The sequence below is a fragment of the Ursus maritimus genome, unplaced genomic scaffold, assembly GCF_017311325.1.
Source record: "Ursus maritimus isolate PB19 unplaced genomic scaffold, ASM1731132v1 scaffold_7, whole genome shotgun sequence".
In the NCBI taxonomy this organism is placed as follows: domain Eukaryota; kingdom Metazoa; phylum Chordata; class Mammalia; order Carnivora; family Ursidae; genus Ursus; species Ursus maritimus.
In genome coordinates, this window is record NW_024426885.1 from 30,879,262 (window position 1) to 30,899,061 (window position 19,800).

General features: G+C 47.3%; 1 protein-coding gene across 1 annotated transcript in view; it reads left to right on the forward strand.

Annotated features, from left to right (window-relative positions):
* The window catches only part of PIK3AP1 (phosphoinositide-3-kinase adaptor protein 1), a 113,350-nt gene that overhangs the window by 71,105 nt on the left and 22,445 nt on the right, over nucleotides 1-19,800 (forward strand). Inside the window, exons 9-13 of the mRNA XM_040624261.1 lie at nucleotides 7,641-7,736; nucleotides 10,168-10,365; nucleotides 13,043-13,108; nucleotides 14,949-15,154; nucleotides 18,252-18,324. Of these exons, the coding sequence (XP_040480195.1) occupies nucleotides 7,641-7,736; nucleotides 10,168-10,365; nucleotides 13,043-13,108; nucleotides 14,949-15,154; nucleotides 18,252-18,324 (639 nt within the window). The remainder of the gene's footprint in view (nucleotides 1-7,640; nucleotides 7,737-10,167; nucleotides 10,366-13,042; nucleotides 13,109-14,948; nucleotides 15,155-18,251; nucleotides 18,325-19,800) is intronic.

The window sequence follows — 19,800 nt, forward strand, 5'->3', positions numbered from 1 at the left end:
AGTGCTGTGACTAATGAGTGTTTGCCTTAACTATACGGAATAGGGACATGGAGGCCAATGTATATATTTGCTGTTCTTGGTCGAGTTCAAAGATATTTATGTTCAATTCAGTATAAAAAGAATCCTTTTATTTACAAGATAAGCGGGAAGAAAGGCATTTTTAGGTGACTTCATTTGAGGCAGTGTGTAATGCCTACATCAGGCCAGGGCTGCTGAGGCCATGTGTGGCCACGATGGACTTACTTGAGTGTGCCCTAATCCCTGTGTCGTATTGCCCTTGCCAGACCCTTACGGGAGGGAAATTTGGGGCAGGCTAACTGTGCTGATCCTTGGTTCCATCTGTGGTAGGCAGAATAGAGCCCCCGAATCTGTGAAGGGGCTTGATGACCTGGCAATAAGAAGGAAAGTTGCAGCTGGAATTAAGATTGCTACTCGGCTGGCTGTAAGATAAAGGAAATGTCCTGAATGATGAGGGTGGACTCAGTGTAATCACAAGGGTCCTTAGAAGTGGAAGAAGGAATCAGAAAACAAACCACAGGGGGCGCCTGGGTGGCTCAGTCGTTAAGTGTCTGCCTTCCGCCCAGGGCATGATCCCGGAGTCCTGGGATCGAGTCCCACATCGGGCTTCTCTGCTGGGAGCCTGCTTCTTCCTCTCCCACTCCCCCTGCTTGTGTTCCCTCTCTCACTGGCTGCCTCTCTCTCTGTCAAATAAATAAATAAAATCTTAAAAAAAAAAAAAAAGAAAAACCACAGATGGCTCCAGGAGAAGGGCTCAGTCCGGCTAAGTTTGCTGCCTGGCATGGCTGGCCTCCAAGATGGGGGAAGAGAGCCGCGTGCCAAGGAGTACAGGCGGCCTCTGGAAGCCGGAAGGGGCAAGGAGGCAGGTCCTCCCCTAGAGCTCCCGGAAAGGAAGGCAGTCCTCTCTGATTTCAGCCCAGTGAGACCCAGTTCAGATTTTCAAACTACAGAACTGTAAGGTAATACATTTATGTTGTCTTCAGCCACTACATTTGTGGTTATTATTTTTTTTACACCAACAATAGAAAACTAATACAGTATCTAGGTTGCCTCAACATAATAATGGCATCCATTAATATTTAGTGCCTGGCACTGTTGCTGAATATTTTGTAAGCATTGTCTCCACCGGCCCCTACAGTTTTCCTACGTGGTAGGTACCGTTATTTATCCCCACTTTACAGATGGACATATACAAGCTGAGTTATCTCAGCTATCTTGCCCAAGGACATAGAGCTAGTCAGAGTCAGAGCCGGGGCTTGAACCCAGTTCTCCAGGAGTCCATGCAGGTAACCGCCACCTCTGACTGTGATGTCGACCTGCATTGGTCACTCAGTCGGTGACCAGTGCTCTCACCTCTATTGCTTGTCTGGCTTCAGTGGCTGCCTTCCTCTGACTTACGATTGTCCCCTGAATGCAGATGATTCACTAGGCTCCAGCCCTTGTCAGAGTCTTGACTGCCGATCCCCGGGCTTTCTCCTACGTCTGCAGACCACCCTCTATCTCCTCCCTCCACCCTGCACCATCACACTCCTCCAGCCATGCCTTGCATCCTCTGGGTTTAGCCTGTCTTTAGGATCAGCCTCTGCCTATGATCTTGGCAGCACAGGATGGGGCCAGAAGGCCCTGAAGAGCTACTAGAATTTCCATGTTCGTTGCTGAGCCCACGAATAAAGAACATGATGGGCCTCAGGAAAGCATAGGGTAAATGGGCATGGGGCCTCCAGCTCGGGTCTGGACTGCATCGGCAGAGCCTTGGGGAAGGAGGAGAGAAGCCTGCAGCTCTGTCCATCTGGGACTCGGTGTTCAGGAGCCACGATCCAGAAAATGCCTGGCAAGCCTTGTGTGTGAGTCAGATTTCCACACATAATTCTATTGTAAAGCATTGGCATTTGTTATCTTAAGATTTCCCCTATGCTTTAATAGTTCTTTACTAGGAATGTAATACATGTGATATTTGAGAATATGTGTGGAAATTCAGATATTAGAGTTAACCCATTAGCATTTATTACTCCGAAGGAGATTGACTTCAAACAAAGTCACTGTTAAGAATAAGTATAGGGGTGCCTGGGTGGTGCAGTTGGTTAAGCATCTGACTCTTGGTTTCGGCTCAGGTTGTGATCTCAGGTCATGATCTCAGGGTTGTGAGACTGAGCCCTGCATCGGGCTCTGCGTTCAGTGGGGAGTCTGCTTAAGACTCTCTCTCTCCCCCCTCTTGGCCCCTCCCCCCCCAAATAAAGAAATAAATCTTAAAAAAAAAAGAGTAAGTATAAATTGAGTTCTTTTTAAAAAACTGTTCTCTGCTTAGGACATTAGCTTAGGTATAGAATTTAATAATAAAGACAATAGTAATGATAGTAACAGTAATAGCAGTTAGCATTATTTAGCACTTTTCTCTGGGCTAGGCACTGTGCTAAGCACTTGGCCAGCTTCTCATGTAATACTCATGGGAAACCTATGAGATACATACTGCTATTACCACCATTTTACAGACAGGAAAAGAGAAGCTGAGAGGATTTAAACAACTTGACCCAAGATAATCGTGGGCGAAGAGTTAATGTAACAGCTATCATTTCCCCTTCTGCTGGAGAATTTGACCTTCGGTTGACTTTCCAGCTCTGTTACCCTGGTAACGTGATAAGAGTCAAATGTCAACTATGTTTCTAGGCAACATTGCCTATGATAAAAATGACCCCTAATTGGTTGGTAAATTGCATCTGGAACTGGGAGGAGCTCTATGTGGACTATAAGTACCCGAAAGGGACAGCACACTTTGGGCTTCCTTGAGAGCAGTGACTCCGGCCTGCTCGTGGGGACCCTGGAAGGCTGCCCGCGGAATGACCACGAGAGATGCTGCTCCTGTGGGCCGTGAGGCTTCTCACCAGGGTGGCCTCTCCACCTGCCTGACCCGGATCTCCTCTCCTTGCCCGTGAACTGCCAGACTGGCACAAAGACTGTGCTCGAGGAGAAATGGCGCCTGGCGCCGTCCTGCTGGCCTGCGTCCTCCTGAACCATCAGATCTAAAAAGTCTGCTTGGTGTCAGACTGGTGGGTGTCATGGTCCTCCAGCCAGGAGTGGAAGAATCAGAATTGGAACCTGTGCATTTTGACCCTAGTGCCCAAGCCTCTCATCACCCTTCTAGGGTGGCTCAGGGAGGAGAAATTACCAAGGTCACAGGACTGCTGTTTAGCAGATCCAGTTAAGGCACAATTACAAAGGAAAAAGATCTGTCTGTCACAGGTGGCCCATTTAGTTCCACCTGGTCACAGCACCCAATGTGCATGGCTCCCAAGTGTCACTGGAAGGTGACGTGGTCCATAGGTGGACAGGGAAGGGTCAGCATAGGTCATCCTTGGGGGCTGTGCTTTTTTAATTTTCCCGTTGCATTTCCTCTTCTGCTTTTCAAATCTCCTCCCCTCCTCCTTTTTCTCCTTTCTTTTTTCTTAAAAAAAAAAAAACAACCCAGCTTTTTATTTTGAACTACTTTTAGACTCAGAGTTGCAGAAACGCTAGCGTTCCTGTATGCCTTTCGTCCAGGTTTCCCGGATACTAGCTCTTGTGTAACGCAGCATAACCGCTAAAGCCAGATCAGCGTTGGTGCAGTACCACCAACTGGGTGACCTCCAGGCCTTGTTCACATTGCACCAATGTTCCCCACCCCGTAGGTAGGGTGCTAGGTGCTGATGGGGGCTTTCTTGGATGCTTAGCCTACAGAGCATCCCGTAACGCATGTGGTTATTTCTCCTTAGTCTCCTCCAACCTGTAAGAGTCCCTCCGTCATTCCTTGTCTTGAGTGCTGATCTCTTATTTTGTAGAAAGCCCCTCAGTTTGGGTGCGTCACATGTTTTCTGTGAGTGGACCAAGGTTGTGAATTTTTGGAAGAATACCATAGAAATGGTGTTGTGTCCTCCTCAGCGCATTGTATCAATGGATCCTGGTACTGATATGTTTTATTACTAGGGCTCATTCTATTTTTCTGTTTAATGCTTTAACCCACAAAACCCCCAGCATATTCAGATGGGGTCATCGTACCAGAGGCAGAAGCCTGCATTCTTACTATGTTCGCACGCCAGGTCCAGCCAGGGCTGCCCTTGCTGCTGCCCGTTTCTGTCACATTTTATTTCTCTAATACTCTCTGTAGCTTCTTTAATTGTGCATCTGCCTTTTGGACGTGGACATCAGTTCTCTCAAATTGAACTTTGTTAGTGAAAACAGCTAGGCTGTTGCGTGACTGTGTTACCGTTGTCAACAGGGGTGGCTGGCTGTGAAACTTGAGCTCTGGTGTTGCCAGCCAGGGTGGTTTGGTTATTGGTGATTGAAATTGTCCTGACGCTCCTATGTGGAATTTAAGAAACAAAACAGAGGATCATTGGGGAGGGAAGGGAAAAATAAAATAAGATAAAAACAAAGAGGGAGGCAAAGCATAAGAGACTCTTAGCTCTAGGAAACAAGCTGAGGGTTGCTGGCACGGAGGGGGGTGGGGGCTGTGGTACCTGGGTGATGGGCATCAAGGAGGGCACTGGATATAATGAGCACTGGGTGTTACAGGCAACTGAGGAATCACTGAACTCTCCCTCTGAAACTAATAATACACTACATGTTAATTAATTGAATTTAAATTTAAAAAAAGAAAAAGAAAAGAAATTGTCCTGGCGCTGCTCTGCCCAGGTTCTTGGAGATGCTGGAAGGCTCCGTGATTTCCTAGAGGGCGCAGCACCAGGCCTGTGAAATTCCTCCCTCCCTCCATCTCTAGGGGCGTCTGATCCAAGCAAGTCTCGGCTTTGGGATAGACTCCTCCGTATTTTATTGCTGTGTAAATGAGGAGTTTCAAAAGTCTGGGTCAGGGTCAGGTGGCTAGGGGGTGTGGGGATTGTGGTGGGGGTGGCTCCAGGGAGAGTGATACAGTCTTTGTCAGGTAGAGGAGGGTCTTATAGAATACACCTTTCTTCCCAATTTTCTAACTCCGTGGGGAAAGTGTTCCATAAAACCACAGTTTGGTGGGTTGAACAGGAAATCTCAAAGTGGAATTTTTCTGGTCTTCAATTTTTAAAGAATGAATTACATATGCGTTCTTATCAGAAATTTAATTTTTAAAATTAAAACACCTCCGGTGTGTTTCAGAATCATTTCTGTCACCCTGCTCTCTCTGTGGCTTGCGTTATAGAATTCAGCAGGGACAGGAGAGGTTCCTCATTTGGAACTGCAGAGCTTTGGACTAGAGTATCAAGGTACCTTATAGTCCATGTAACGTGTCTGCTGTGTCAGGAAACAATAAACGGAAAAGTAGCAAAGAGGAATTGGTTTTTCTTCTTCTTTTTTGGATAATATTTACGGTAACACAAACATGATCCAAACCTGGTACTTCTTTCTATTATTTTTTTCAGTAGGTTAAAAAAGCTCAACTATAGAAGGGTGAATGGCGAAAAATCCTTCTCTAGTCCTTGTCCCTCAACTTTTGAGTGCTAGGAAACCACTGATCTTAATTCTTTCCATCTATTTCCAGAGCTGCTTTGTGTATATATAAGCAAATACAAAAATAGAGTTTTCTTGGGGGCAATAGATACTATGTTGATTTTCTAAAACATTGTATTTGTTAAAGATTCTGTTTCATCAAGAGTATGCATTTCTTTTTTCTTTCTTTTTTTCATTGTCTCAGTTTTTTTTTTTAATTATATATTATATTACCCTATGAATCCCCTCTGGAACCTGATTGTCCTCCCTTCCTCTCCAGAGGTAACCGTTACCATGAATTCAACATTTATCCTCCCAGCATGTAATGTTTTATAGGCCTTAAAACTTTATATAAACCATATCATACCAAAAACATTAGTCTGCAACTTTTTCATTCAATGTTATGTGTGTTTTTTTTTTTTTTATGGTCACAAAATTTATATTTTGATTATCACAGGAGTATGGAAGTTTGCAACAGGGTCCAGTAAGAGCTGTGCTATGTAATAATGTAATATCAGGTCCCTGGGAAGTTTAAAATTGGTCATTTTTTATAATTAAAAAAATCAATTAATCTGATAATTGACAGGTGAGCCAAAATTTATTTAAAAAATTTTTTTAATAACCTGAAATTATTTTTGCTTTGAAAATCTAATTGTACATATTTGATCATAATTACTTGGATCTTTAAAAAACAAGTGTTAATAAGGTTTTTCTCATTTATGGAAGCCACAGAAGCCATTGTGGATAATTTGGAAGACAAAGAAATGTACAAAATAGAAAATAAAATGTCCAGAATCTATACTATTTCAGAAATAGCTACTATATGAATTTTAATGTATTTCTCTCTAGTCTTTTTTTCCTATGTATATGCAAACATTTTGTTTCAAAACAAGTATTATGTCATATAAAGTTTATTATCCTTCACATTACTTCACGACTATGACCTCTTTTCAGTGACTGTTCTTGGGAAATTGACATAAATAGTTGCATCAAAGTCTTCATACAAATTCACCAGATTTTATTTAGCTGGTCCCCAAAGATCGAAGGGGTAAAGAAATGGCATTATCTATGTACCCTGATTAAATTCAAACCATTTTTTCTCAAAGTATACTATTCAACTTCAAACTACATTTTTTGCCTAAGCAAATAAGTCCTCAGTAATTGTGTGATATGACTTAGTGAATGCAATCTTTGATAATATCAAAACTCCACTTCTATTTTTTATTTTTTTAAAGATTTTATTTATTTTTTGGCAGAGAGAGAGAGACAGCCAGTGAGAGAGGGAACACAAGCAGGGGGAGTGGGAGAGAAAGAAGCAGGCTCCCAGAGGAGAAGCCTGATGCGGGGCTCGATCCCAGAACTCTGGGATCACGCCCTGAGCCAAAGGCAGACGCTTAATGACTGAGCCACCCAGGCGCCCCTCAAAGCTCTAGTTTTAATACAGGGATGAAATTTTGCTCCCAAAAAGCATACTTCAGAGACATAAAGTAATAGGACACTGTTGGTTACTCACGTTAGAATAGAAGCTACCGTGATACCTGAGTGATTTTCACACACGGTTTTGATCTTTGTGGGTTTATGTTTAATAGTGAAAACCAAAGGTCAATGTGCTTCCTCCTTATAAATAATCAAGTCCACGGGTGACCTAGAAATAGAGTTCTTGTGCCTATGCTGTTGAGATGGTACTATTCTGTTGTTGAGATGGCACTATGTTGATAGAAGTGGCTCCAATATGTTCTTTTGAACTGTTGCATACTGTTCCATTGTTTGCATAAACCACAACTTATCTATTCTTTGTTATTCCTGTTTCCCATTGGGTTTTGGTTGTTACAAACAATGCTATGGTTATACATTTAAAATTTGAGCCCATTGTTTCAAATGCAAATGAGCATAATATCTATACCTTTTGAGTCCTGTGGTCCTGGAAAGGGCCTGAGGGTTGTGAATGTTGCTCTCCTTTACACCTCACACTTACAGGGGGTCCTTATTAAGTAGATAGATAGTTGGATGGATGGATGCATGCATGCATGCATGGGAAGATGGATGGATTCATGAATTCTTGAATCTCTTGGTTCAATATTTTTTGGTTTGTCAAATCTTTTACATCCACCTGTAAAATCTCCTTGCCTGTGTGGAATAACAAGGTATAAACTCTTAGTTTCCTTTTCTTCTAGATGTCGAAATGCTTCAGGCCGGTACATCTAATCCAGTCCCTGGAGATGGTTTCTCTCGGACCACTAAGGACTCTATGATCCGCAAGTTTTTAGAAGGTAATGTGCAACTGCGAGCGGGGAAGCAAAAAGAGGGAAAGTGAAACACATGTAAGAACATTGCTTGGTTCCATATGATGGTTGTTCCATTAAAGGAATGGGCTGCCACGCATACCTGCATATGGCGTGATTGAAGGCACTCCATCCCTGTGAGCTGCCCCCTCAGCCTGTTACAGTAGGCCACGAGTTCCCACCATTGGAGCCACTCATTTGGGTAACAAGCTGCCTCCAACAAGAGCCATTTTAAAATGCATATGCTTATTTTTATTTGACTAAAATTATTGAGTACTGACTATGAGCAAAGCACTGCTCTGGATATTGGGCCAGAGGACACAGAGAAAAATAAGATGCGATCAAGTGCCCTCAAGAGACGTCTTTCTGGTGAAGGTGGAGAACATAAGGGAATATACACAAACATGGTGGCGTTGAACTGTATTGCGTCATAGTTAAGAACATGAACTCTGATCTGTATTTAGTTCCCCCTTCAGCTGGCTGGAAAACCTTAGACGAGTTCTCAACTCCTCTGGGCCTCAGTGTCCTCAGGTGAATGTTGTGAGAATTAAATGAGATATTGTCTTGTGGGCCTCTAAGCAGGGCTGGACATAGAGCAGGCAGTGAAGGTTTATGATTGGTGCTGTTGTTGTCATTCTTATTATCATTGAAGGTCGGAGAGGGCGGGTATTAAATTGTGTGGCTAATTCCTTAACTCTGTCCAGTCCTTTACAATTAATGGGGGCAGGGTCTGTTGATGAAGTAGGCATAGAAAGCAGGGTGCTAAGAGGATGGGGTTCAGGATGGGAGAAGTAGTTTTGACAGTGAAGAGAAAAGAACAGTTGTGAGTAGTGGTAGATAAACCATAGCCTGGCTAGCTGCCTGTTTTTGTATAAATAAAGTTTTATTAGAACACTTTGTTGTCTCTGGCTGCTTTCACACTGTAAAAGCAGGATTGAGAACTTGTGTGCATGGGGGCAGGCACCTTGGGAATCACTGTCTCTGGTAGGGTAGCCAGCAGCTCTCCCAGGACACTGATTTTGTTAACATCAGACAAGCCTCTCCAGAATTTCTTCATTCCCTTGTACAAGATGTTCAAAGATGAACAGGTGGGCGCTTCTCCACTTGTTGGAAAGTTTCTCGAAGGCAGAGCCTTGGAACTCAGAGCCCCTGGATGAGTTGAGACCCCCCTGGTCGGTCAGTCCTCTGGATCCAGGACACAAGGAAGCCAAGAGCAGTCTCCCCACAGCTCAGAAAAGATGCAACTAAAAAACTTCTGATAAATCTGGATTGGAAATCCCATAGGAAGAAGGCCCAAGCTTTATTCATTCCTGTATCTCAAACAGGCATTTAATAAAGATTTGTTGACTGTGTGGTGCTGGGGAGAAGAAAAAAGTGAGAGGAGAACACCTGCTATGTGTACGCACTGAGCTGGGTGCTTTTCCTTTACCGTCTCATTTTGTCCTCACGGTACTCCTGTGAGTAGGTCTCTCAGGGAAATCAGACTCAGAGAGGTTATGCGACGTGCCCGAGGTCCCCACAGCTCACGTGTATGAGGGGCGATGGCATACGAAATCGGGTCTGCTGAGATTCTCAAAGCCAAGGGGCCATTGCACTCGGTCCCAGCACAGAATATTGCAGCCTGTCACCAGGAAGGGGGCAAGGAAAACCTTACGGCTGTGGGACCCCAGGGGCAGAGGGGGAGCGGCAAGCTTCTGTCCTGAATCTTCCTGGTTGATGGAGGGCAGAGTGGGGGCAAAGGTTGCAAAAAAGTAGTAGAGCGTGGAGGTTAAGCACACAAGTTCTGGAGCCAGCTTTCCTGGATGCCGGTCTGGCTCTACGTAACTTGGGGCAAGTTATTTAAATCCCCAAAGGCCCAGTTTCTTCATTGGCAGAATGAGAATAACGAGTGTAGTTCTTCCACAGTGTCGTTAGGCAGTCAAAGGAGGTAGCGCGGGTGTGTACTTGGAATAGCGCGCGGCACAGAGGGGGTGCACAGCCAGGGTTTGCTGTGCTCATTTTGATATGGGGGAGGGGGTGCCGCAGCCGTTGGTGGCGAGGGCTGCTGGCCACCCTCACGCTGCTGCCCAGGCGCCAGGGGGTGGTTCCAACTGTCCTTTGACTTTGGGGGCTATGCGCTCTTTTCTCTAGTTTCAGTGGGATGAATAACTGAATCCTAGCAATAAAATTAAGATGCTAGAGGTTAGTGCTCACTCCCCTTTGCTGCACTGCTGGGTGCCAGATGAAGGTGACATCAGTGTTTTCTCAGTTGCTTCACGTGGGGTTCTCAGTGGGTCATACAGGAGACGATCTAGGGGAAGATCTTTGCCAAAGGGCAGTACAGGACAAATAAATTATGGTCACTCTCTCTGTTCTTACAACTGTCAATCAGCCGGTTTCTTTGGCCACCGCTTTCAGGCACCTTTCTCTGTGTTTCTAGGTAACAGCATGGGAATGGCCAGTTTGGAGAGGGAGCTGCACCACGGTGGTCAGGAGGAAGATGTGTATCACGTGGTGGATGACGATGAGGCCTTTTCCGTGGACCTGGCCAACAGACCCCCCGTCCCGGTGCCCAGGCCAGAGGCCAGTGCTCCCGGCACTCACCACCTGCCTGACAATGAACCGTACATTTCTAAAGGCAAGTGTGGTAGGGAACGATGCTCAGTGGGGTCTTTGGAGCTTCTCAGTAAGAATTCCCTGGATCCTCTTAACTTCTGAACCATTGTTTGGAGACTGTCCCCTTCTGAATGGTCTCTAACCAGCCCCAGGAGATGGGGTGAGGGCTAGGGCAGATTTTGGAGCTGGCCCATGGGCCATGATCAAATTCAGTTCTGGCTTTCCTGGATGTCCAGTATGAAGACAGAGAGGTAAACAAGTTTACCTCTACTCCAAATGGCAGGAACCCTGGTAAATTTTTATCTCCTGAAACTATTATTAATTTTTAATAGTTGACATTTATTGAAATCTACCAAGAGTACTTTATCTGGAACATGACATTTAGTCTTTACAATAATGAATTAGGTAAGGGCTGTTATCATCCCATTGTACAGATGAGGAAAACGGAGACTCACAGCGGTCACTATTACCACGTAGCAGAGCCAGTATTTGAACTCAGGACGCGCGACTCTGCAGTCCTGGCGTTCAGCTACTATGCTAGGCTCTCTACCTACCTACACTAACACAAACTGGTGAGAGCTGGGTTCGACGTCCTCATTGTGGTCCCTGGGACATCAGTTAGATGCTGACTCATTGTCAGTTTCGCTCTCTTTTAGGGCTTGATTGTATTGATAGGATTCCAAATACTGTAAGAGCTAAGAACTGCCAGATCTGTGTGCCTGACCTCCATTCCATTTTTAATAGTATAAAAAGGTTGTGGAAGCTGTGATAAAATGAGATCACAAATTGGGGAAGGTAGCCCTCAACAGAGCCCCAGCTACAGGGTGACCAGCTACACGTGAATTTCAGACAAACAGCAAATAATTTCTGTCCCAAATATTGCACTCTTTTTTTTTTTTTCCAGTTCTGGTTGTGGGTTGTTAAACCCGGCAACCCTGCACTGGGTGGGAGTACGGCTGAGGGACATTATGGATAGCCTGGTGCTCTCTGTGCTTGTGTTTTACCGTCCCCTTGGGTAACATCTCCTGCGGCATGTGTAGCAGACACTATGGGTACTCTGCCCACATCCCCCAGCTCTGTATATTTCTGTGCCCACTGGCTGCACCCTGCCCGTCAGGACCCATGTCTCTTAGTCTGACCGCTTTCTCTGGCAGCCGGAGCCTCCTCTGCGCTTTGGCAAGTCAGGCTGGAAGAGTTGGGGGATTAATACCCCTGAGCCCCAGCAGCCAGTGACGGGTGGGCTGGTGGCTGAGTACCCCAGCATTCCTGCCCTTCTGCTGGGAGAACTCCGAGGTGCGGGTTCTGCATTGCTTTCCAGAGCTCCCCAGCTTGCCCACCCAGGTAACTTTACTGGATACCCACCCTGTATGGCTTTATCCACTTCCCTGCCTCACCTCCATCACTCCCCATGTTGACTCCTTGCACCTGGATCCTTGTCCCCAGGGCTGCTTCTAAGGGAACCTAAATGAAGAAGCATGTGAATATATATTGATAATTCTTAAATGGCAGGAGAGTGTTAGTGTTATGGCTCACTGTGGGGAGCTGGGAAAGGGGCCTGGGTGATTCCTAAAGATCCCTGAAGGACTTGCTGGGCAACTGGGGAAGCAAAGGAAAGAGAGACAGGAGATGACAAGAAGGACAGTGATCTGGAGGCCAGAACCCCTGGGTTCGTGTCCCAGCCTTTGCATTTCCCAGCCTGGGACGTGAGGTCAGTTGTTTCATTCTCTTTAGCTTTCCTTTCCTCATCTGTAAAATGGGTCTCATAATGATACACGTATACATCAATGCATGTATCATAATAATACCTAAAATACTCTGCAGAGCCTGATTGTGAGGGTCAGATGGGAGAATACATTTATAAACTGTGGTGCACCGTGCAGGTATCAGTCGTGTTAACCCGCATGCCGAAGTACTGCTGCGCTCTTGGCACCTGTCCCAGGGTTTCGCTAATGTTGAGTGCTTCCTTGTGCCAGGCACTGTTCTAAGCACTTTCCAGATTAACTCATGTAATCATCACAACAACTTGGGGAGGAAGGTACTATTAATCATCATCATTCTAGAGATAAGGAAACTGAGGCCGAGACAAGCCGAGCCTCTTGTCCAAGATCACGTGGCTCCCAAGTGGCCAAGGCAGGATTTGAATCCAGCGAGTCTTCTCCGGAGCCCAGGGAGCCTTAATCACTATGCATTCCTACCACCAAGTGAGCATTTGTCACTTCTCCGTTTTCCTGTTGGTTTTGGTGGGTCTGTTGCTCACGACTGACTTCATCTGAGTCCCTTCGGAGCTGTGCGTGCCTGTATCAGCCGCACTGCTCCAAGTTCTGTCTTATGGCACCCCTGATGTATTAAGTGGCCCTTCCTTTAATTCTCCAGCTTGGAGGTATTCCAGTGTTCTGGGGTCCAGCTCACGTCCTTGGTCACGTTATCCTCTTCTTTAATGATCGATCACGTCCTCTGGCTGGCTTTGTCTTTCTGGCGCTGAGACCTAGTCTGTTGGGGCTGTCTTCATTGCATAATCCTGTTGCCTCCTACTGGAGGTGTGATTTACAGAACTGCATGCAGTGGCCCAAAATGTGATCCATCATTACCATTTTTGTATAAGATTTTGGTAATTTTTCCAGTAAATATCTAAAATATTATAAAGCCCCTTGGAAAGAAATCTGATTTGGCTTTTACCTAGAATGTTCTTTATCTCATAGTTTTTGCAGAAAAAAGTCAAGAGCGGCCTGGGAATTTTTACGTGTCCTCAGAGAGCATCAGGAAAGGTAAGCGCCACGTGCTCAGCCTCCCTTTCGTTTGACCTTAACCTCCAGGCGGTAGAAGTGTTCATGTTTCAGGGATTTTCAAGGGTAGCGACTCCTTAGCATTGGAACACAGAGAGGTTCAGGGGACACCTTAGGTGGTGCTGAACTGATGGTAAGGGGAGAGGAGAAGAGCTTGGGGCGCCCTAGAGTAGTGTACAAATTGATCATACCAAGAACTGTGAACACACTAGAACGTGTCTGCGACAGCACACAAAGCAGTGTAAATAGTGAGATTCGTGCCAGCAGGATGAGAGTGGGCGGCCTGGCACGGAGGCTTTACCTAAGGATACAGCCCCACCATGCTATTTACTTACCCTGTCTGCACTGGCTAAACGACACTTTCATTCAGCTTTTATTGAAGAGACATTTTGCTTGCGGTTGGGTAACATTTTTCTTCCCTTTTTTTCCCTCCTCAAAAGACTTTTTTGAGGAAGTGTGAGGAGATAAGCACTCCTTTTTTCTTGATTAACTTCCTCGTACTAAAGAGAGACGTTCAATATTATCCCATCGATGATTCTTTTGAAAAGGAGATACGACACCATCTAAGCTTTGGAAGGCATCTCAAGGACTTGGGTGGTAGGAGAGTGGAATTGATTGGTGTACGCATTTTGTTTTCTCCCCACACCCCATCTTCCAGCACAATTAAAGACAGCCTTGAAGAAGGCAAATCTGGGAGAAAGGTTTGTGGGTGCGTATCGACGGATGAGTGAATGGTTGGGAAGAATGACAGATGGACTTCTTTGAAGTCACCTCTCTTTTTTCTTCTTGCTCTCTCCCTAAATCACCATGCCCAGATGGGGATCCTGCTAGAGAAATTTAGAATCAGAGATAGCCCTACATGAAATGAGCAGTAAAATGTCAAGTTGTCCTCATAAGCCCCAATGGCCCCATTGTGTCTGCACGGAGCTCATTCTCCACAGAACTTAGTGGAGTCACAGCCTGGAGAAAGAGAGGGGTTGCCTTCATATTTCCTGAGAATCTCCAAAACAGGGAACCATGAATCTGTAATATGGAGGAGAGGTTGGGAGAGGAACAACCCAAGGAGAGCCACTGGGGACCCAGCACCTAATCTATGCCTGGTGACAGTGGAGTTCAATCATGGTTCCGTTGACATTCCAGTCTTCTTGGGCATTTCATGTCCATGGGTCCACAGTCATGGTGCCCATGCTGCTTGGGTGCAGGGAGGACAGTAAAGGGCTGGAGTGTGTTGGGGAAAGCATCCTGTGTAGAATTTTTCTGTATATTCTCTTCTCAGAGTGGATTTTAGTCTAAAGCAGTGGTTTTCAACTAGAGGTGATTTCTCCTCTCCCTGCACTGCCTCTCAGAGGATATTTGCAATGTTTGGGATGTTTGTGGTTGTCATAGCTGAGGCAGGGGATGCTATTGACATCTAGTGGGTAGAGGCCAGGGATGAGGCCGCACATCCTACAGCATACAAGACGGCCCCCCAACAACAAAGAACTCGCCAGTCCAGGATGTCAGTAGTGTCTACATTGAGAAATGCTAGTCTAATGGCTTCTCAATAATTCAGGCTTGGGGGTTCTGTTGACTTGTCCAGTGGATGCTGTTCATACCTCCTAAAATGCTATGGCCTCGTCTACTTTAGTGTAACAGGCTTTGAAATTATTAGCTGCTTCCCTTTCTCTGATTCAATGTCATATGCCCCCCTTCTCCGTTCCACATCTAATTGTTCTTTTGAGACGCGTCCTCTTGAGCCCATGACCGGCCTCATTAACCCCACTCGCCTGCCTGCCCTCCTCAGCCGGGGAGCTGTCACACTGAGTGTTGCCATCCTTTCCAGAGCCTCTCGTCAGACCGTGGAGGGACAGGCCCCAGTCGAGTATATATGACCCTTTTGCTGGGATGAAAACGCCAGGCCAGCGGCAGCTGATCACCCTGCAGGAGCAGGTGAAGCTGGGCATCGTCAACGTGGACGAGGCTGTGCTCCACTTCAAAGAGTGGCAGCTCAACCAGAAGAAGAGGTCGGAGTCCTTCCGCTTCCAGCAGGTAAGGCTCTGTCTGGTGTGTTTCATGTCCGTTTCTCTGCTGGGCCCAGTGGAGGGCTGGGTCCACGCTGTCTTGTGTGCTACTGTACCTGAGCTCCTGTGACCAGGCTTGTGACTGGTTTTTTGAGTGTCATTGTGAATCGATGTGTATGTCTGTCTGTCACCTGTCGTCTGGGACCGCGCGGCTCCCCGGCCGAGAGCTGGATGGCTTTGCTGGTTGTCGTGAGGCTAAAGATCAGGAACAAAGACTCACCTGTCAACCCTAATTTTTCAGCTACCGCTTCCCTCTGCATGTGGCCCTCTACTTTTGCTTTCCAGCTGTTTTTCTTTTCAGAGCCCTTCTCTCCACTCCTAGTGCCGGCACTCCCACAGAACTATCACACCTTTGAACTCAGAGAACTTGGACGGTTCCCAAGAAATACGATTCAGACAACAAAACAAGTCGCAGACCTAAAACCACCCAAGTTAGAGCATACTCACACACAAACTATATGTCTGCGGGCGTGTATACAAAGGCAGAGGCAAGGGTCAGGAGAGGCCACCCCGTGGCCATCCCGAGGGTGACCACTCAGGAGACTGGGGTTGAAGCATATTCGTGGTCCAGCTGCTTCATATTAGAAAGAGGAAGCTGTGCCTACAGTGTTAGGAGACATATCCAAGACCACTTACCCAGTAAGTGGTGGGAAAGTCAGGACCAGAATGGTTGCTTTTTCTCTCCACCTCCCCATGGTGCTTCCCAGAAAGTGTGTCCTCAGAAGACCTGACACACCTGCTGTGGGGGGAGGGGCAGTGGGAGCAGCACCCATCTACGGCTGAGACTGGAGTCCTGGCTCCTTAGAGTGGGAGTAGGTGGTGACAAGTGCGGAAGTGAGTCATTGACAGCTGTGCCAGCTGTCTACTGACAATGCTCAGCGTTGAATGGACCTAATCTCTTCTGCTGCTCCCAGCATGTGTGCAAGAGAAGGACCATTGTTCCCATTTTACAGACTTCTGAGGTTCGGAGAGGTAGAGAGGCAGAGTCAGGATTCAGATGAGCTCCCCTTTCTCATGCCAGAGCTGGTGTGCCCTTCACTACACTTTCTGCCTTCTGAGTGCTCCCTGCAAGAGGATCCCCTGCTCTGCCTGCCCGCCTCCCTCCTCCTGGGGATCTGATGGTGAGATGGCACTCTAGTGCTGACGGGAACCCAGGGTCCTCATCATTCGGGAAATGCAGGGAAGCTGTGGTCCTGCAGGGACAGCCTGGCTCTGGGCAAACACTGGTTTTCTTTCTCCTGGCCAGGTCACGTGCCCACGTAGCACTGTAGTTAAGAGCAGCCAGGGCTCTGGGGCCGGGCAGCCCGAGTTACATCCTTGTTCTGTCACTTGGGGCCGGATGACCTCGGCCTCTGTGTACCTCTGTTTCCCATCTCAAATATGAAGGGAGAACACTGGACAATGTATAGCACGTAAAGGACTCAGCATGCCCGAGTAAACATGTAACAGATGTTAGCTGTCCATCTCTATCTGTATCCAAGAGGCTTCTCCTGGTCCCATGAACTTGCCCAGAACTCTTGGGTGTGGCAGACAACGGGGGCTCATATTGGACATGGCAGGGAATCCCAGGCACTGGGAGCTGACGCTACTCTGTGCCCTGAGGGCCTCTTGGTATTTCTAGAGCATCCCCCATCCAGGCACCGGTGGGTGTGAAGACTGTTCCGGGGGCTGTCCCATCTTCCCTTTCCTCCACCTCTGTCCACTTCTCTTTCACCTTCCCTTCCCCATGAGTGGGCACCACCCAGGTTCCCTTCAGATCCTTCTCTGTGCAGGTGACTCTTGAGTCCGTGTCCCCTTTCCAGTCCCACCTTTGTAGCCACCACCTGGGTGTGTCCTGCTGAGCTGCCCATGACTCACAGCATGTCCAGCAACAAATCGTGTCTGGAGGCTCCTTCCCTTTCCCGGCTCCCTGTTTCTCTCCACCGCACTGTTATCTTCCAGACACTGAGGTTGAGGCTTTCCATCCCTTGAACTCTTCTCCCTCACTCCCCCCATCCAACCAGCTGCATGTCTTGCCTGGTCTTGCTCTCTGACGTCCTTCCTCTTGCATCTGCTCCTTCCTGTCCATTCCCCCAGTGCCAGCTTCTGTCACCTTCACGTGCCTGCCACATAGTCTCTGGGTGGATCTCCTTGCTGCCGACTCCTCTGCCTCCACTGTCAGACCTTAAAGCTGTGTCCAGCCCATGCCTTCCAGTGGTTCCCTGCTGCTTCCTGGACCCAGCTCGGTCTCAGCTATAGTCACAGCCCAAACACCCCTCCCAGTCTAGCTTATCATGGCTCCCTCATGGGACCCTTCTGGATGCCTAGATGTTAGTCCCTGGGGCATTTTCTCTTGGGTGTTCAGACACTTTGAGGTAGTTGTTACTGACTAAAATAGCAACAATTTCGGCCGTCGCATGTCTGTTCAACATTTGTTCAATGACTGTGATAGACCCGAGTGCACGGTTTCGGAAAGCTATGAGGCCCGGTGTCTTGCCCTTTGAGAGTGTGCGGTCTCTCTGAAGAGTCAACACACACACCCCCAGAGCCACACACATGCACAGATGCGCTGGCCCTGGCAGCATAGCTCAGTGCCAGGTGGCGTGTGTAGTCACTAAGGACTGCAACAGTCTTGGAGAGGTTTAAGGCAGAAGATGGACCTTGACCCAGACCTGGAACAGGCTCTTGGGGAGGAATCCTCGCCCCTCACGGTCAGAGGAATGGGATGAAAACAGCCTCAGAGGCAGATACGTGCATGGAGTGTCTGCAAACACGTATGGGACTGGCTTGGCTAAAGGAGCCTGCAAGGAGGAGGGCAGGGGGTTATAAGGCTGGGAAGGAGCTGGGAACCAGAGGGAAGGGGAGACGCTTTGTTGTGGGAAAGGGGTCTTCTCGTCAGGCACAACTTCTCAGAGTACTTGAATTTCTCTGGGGGCTGATTACAGAGGCACTCAGCCTCATTTGCATATTGGAGATGTTATTGCAATGGGATGAATCTTGCAAACAGCATAAAATCTGAAAGAAACTTCATGCCCAGAGGGTATATTTCTCGTATATACTTTTAAAATGAACTAAATTTTTTCCAGGAAAATCTTAAACGACTAAGAGACAGCATCACCCGAAGACAGAGAGAGAAGCAAAAATCAGGAAAGCAGGCAGGTATGTAACTTCTTGGGGGGCTGCATTGTTGGGGGCTGTTGGGATCTGTTGTCCCTAAGTCTCCTTTCTGCTGTGGCCTGAGTGGGCAGTGCTTGCCCAGTGCCTGTCCCCCTGTTTACAGATCTGGGTGCCCCACTGTACTATGAGGTTCTTTTGGGCAATGGCTTTGTCTTGTTTGTTCTTTTCTTTTCTTTTTCTTTTTCTTTTTTTTTTTTTTTTGAGAGAAAGAGAGCGTGTGGGGCATGGGAGGACTGAGGGAGAGGGAGAGAGAATCCTAAGCAGGCTCCACGCTCAGTGCAGATCCTGGTGCAGAGCTCCATCCCACGACCCTGAGATCATGACCTGAGCCGAAACCGAGAGTCAGACGCTTAAGCGACTGAGCCACCCAGGCGCCCCTGTCTTGTTTATTGTGTATCTCTAGCACCTGGCACATAAGACATGTCAGCCAGTGAGTGAATGGATTGACCTCTGCATCTCCCATCCTTTCACTCAAAGAGGGTGATAAAACTTTTTCCCCAGGCACCTGACTCTCCCTTTGGCATTTAGGAAGACATGTTTTTTGAGCAGAGAAAGGAGAAAATCTCACGCACATAGGCTCTGTTTCTGATTGAAGCAGAGGATGGCATCATTGGTGTCCACACCACCCAGTGTTTCAGAAGCCAGGACTCAGGGGTAGCAGGGCTCCTGCCGTGTGGAGCAGGGGGTCCAATAGCAGGGCCATATATTCCAGTTGTGTGCACTGAGGACCAGGCTTCTCAGCACCACTAGCCCTGCACAGTGAGGGGCATTTGCCTACATTGCATATTTCTACTGAAAGCCTCCGGCATGGTGGGTCTCTGTGATTTATTTTGGCCAGCCCATACCAAGTAGAGCTGGCAATAAAAGGCTTTCAGAAACTCTTGGATCTTGAGTAGAGCCCCATTAAATAAAGGACTAAGTTTGTGTATAACTTCCATAGTCTGTCTCCAGCTGCCATCAATAACCTGACTTCTCATGACCCTGGCCGGGCAGGTGATACCCCAGTGTCTAAAAATGACATCTTCCTTCCACAGGCCCCTTGCTCATGCCTTTTCTTTCTCACCTGTATGAAAACTCCTGGGCTGCAAGACCCAGCCGGGCAGCCCTGCTCGGGGAGGCCTTCCTGGGCCACGCTAGGCCACTGCACCCCTTCCCCACTTGAGCATTTATAGGACCTACTATCCTTCCATTCATCTGCCACCTCTCTTTTGCTGCCTCTGATTGCTATTACTTCATTCCTGTATTCAAACCATCAGCAATTCCCAGAGGTTCTGCCTTCAGAATGCATCTTAGATCTGATTATTTCTAACTATCTCCCCTGCCACAGCTGCAGGCAAGCCGCCATCATCTCTTCCCAGATGAACAAGGAGCCTCATCAATTGTCGCCCCATGTCCACTCTCACTTCTCTACAGTTAGTCCTCCAGCCTGCAGCCAATGACCTTTTAAAAATAAAGAAA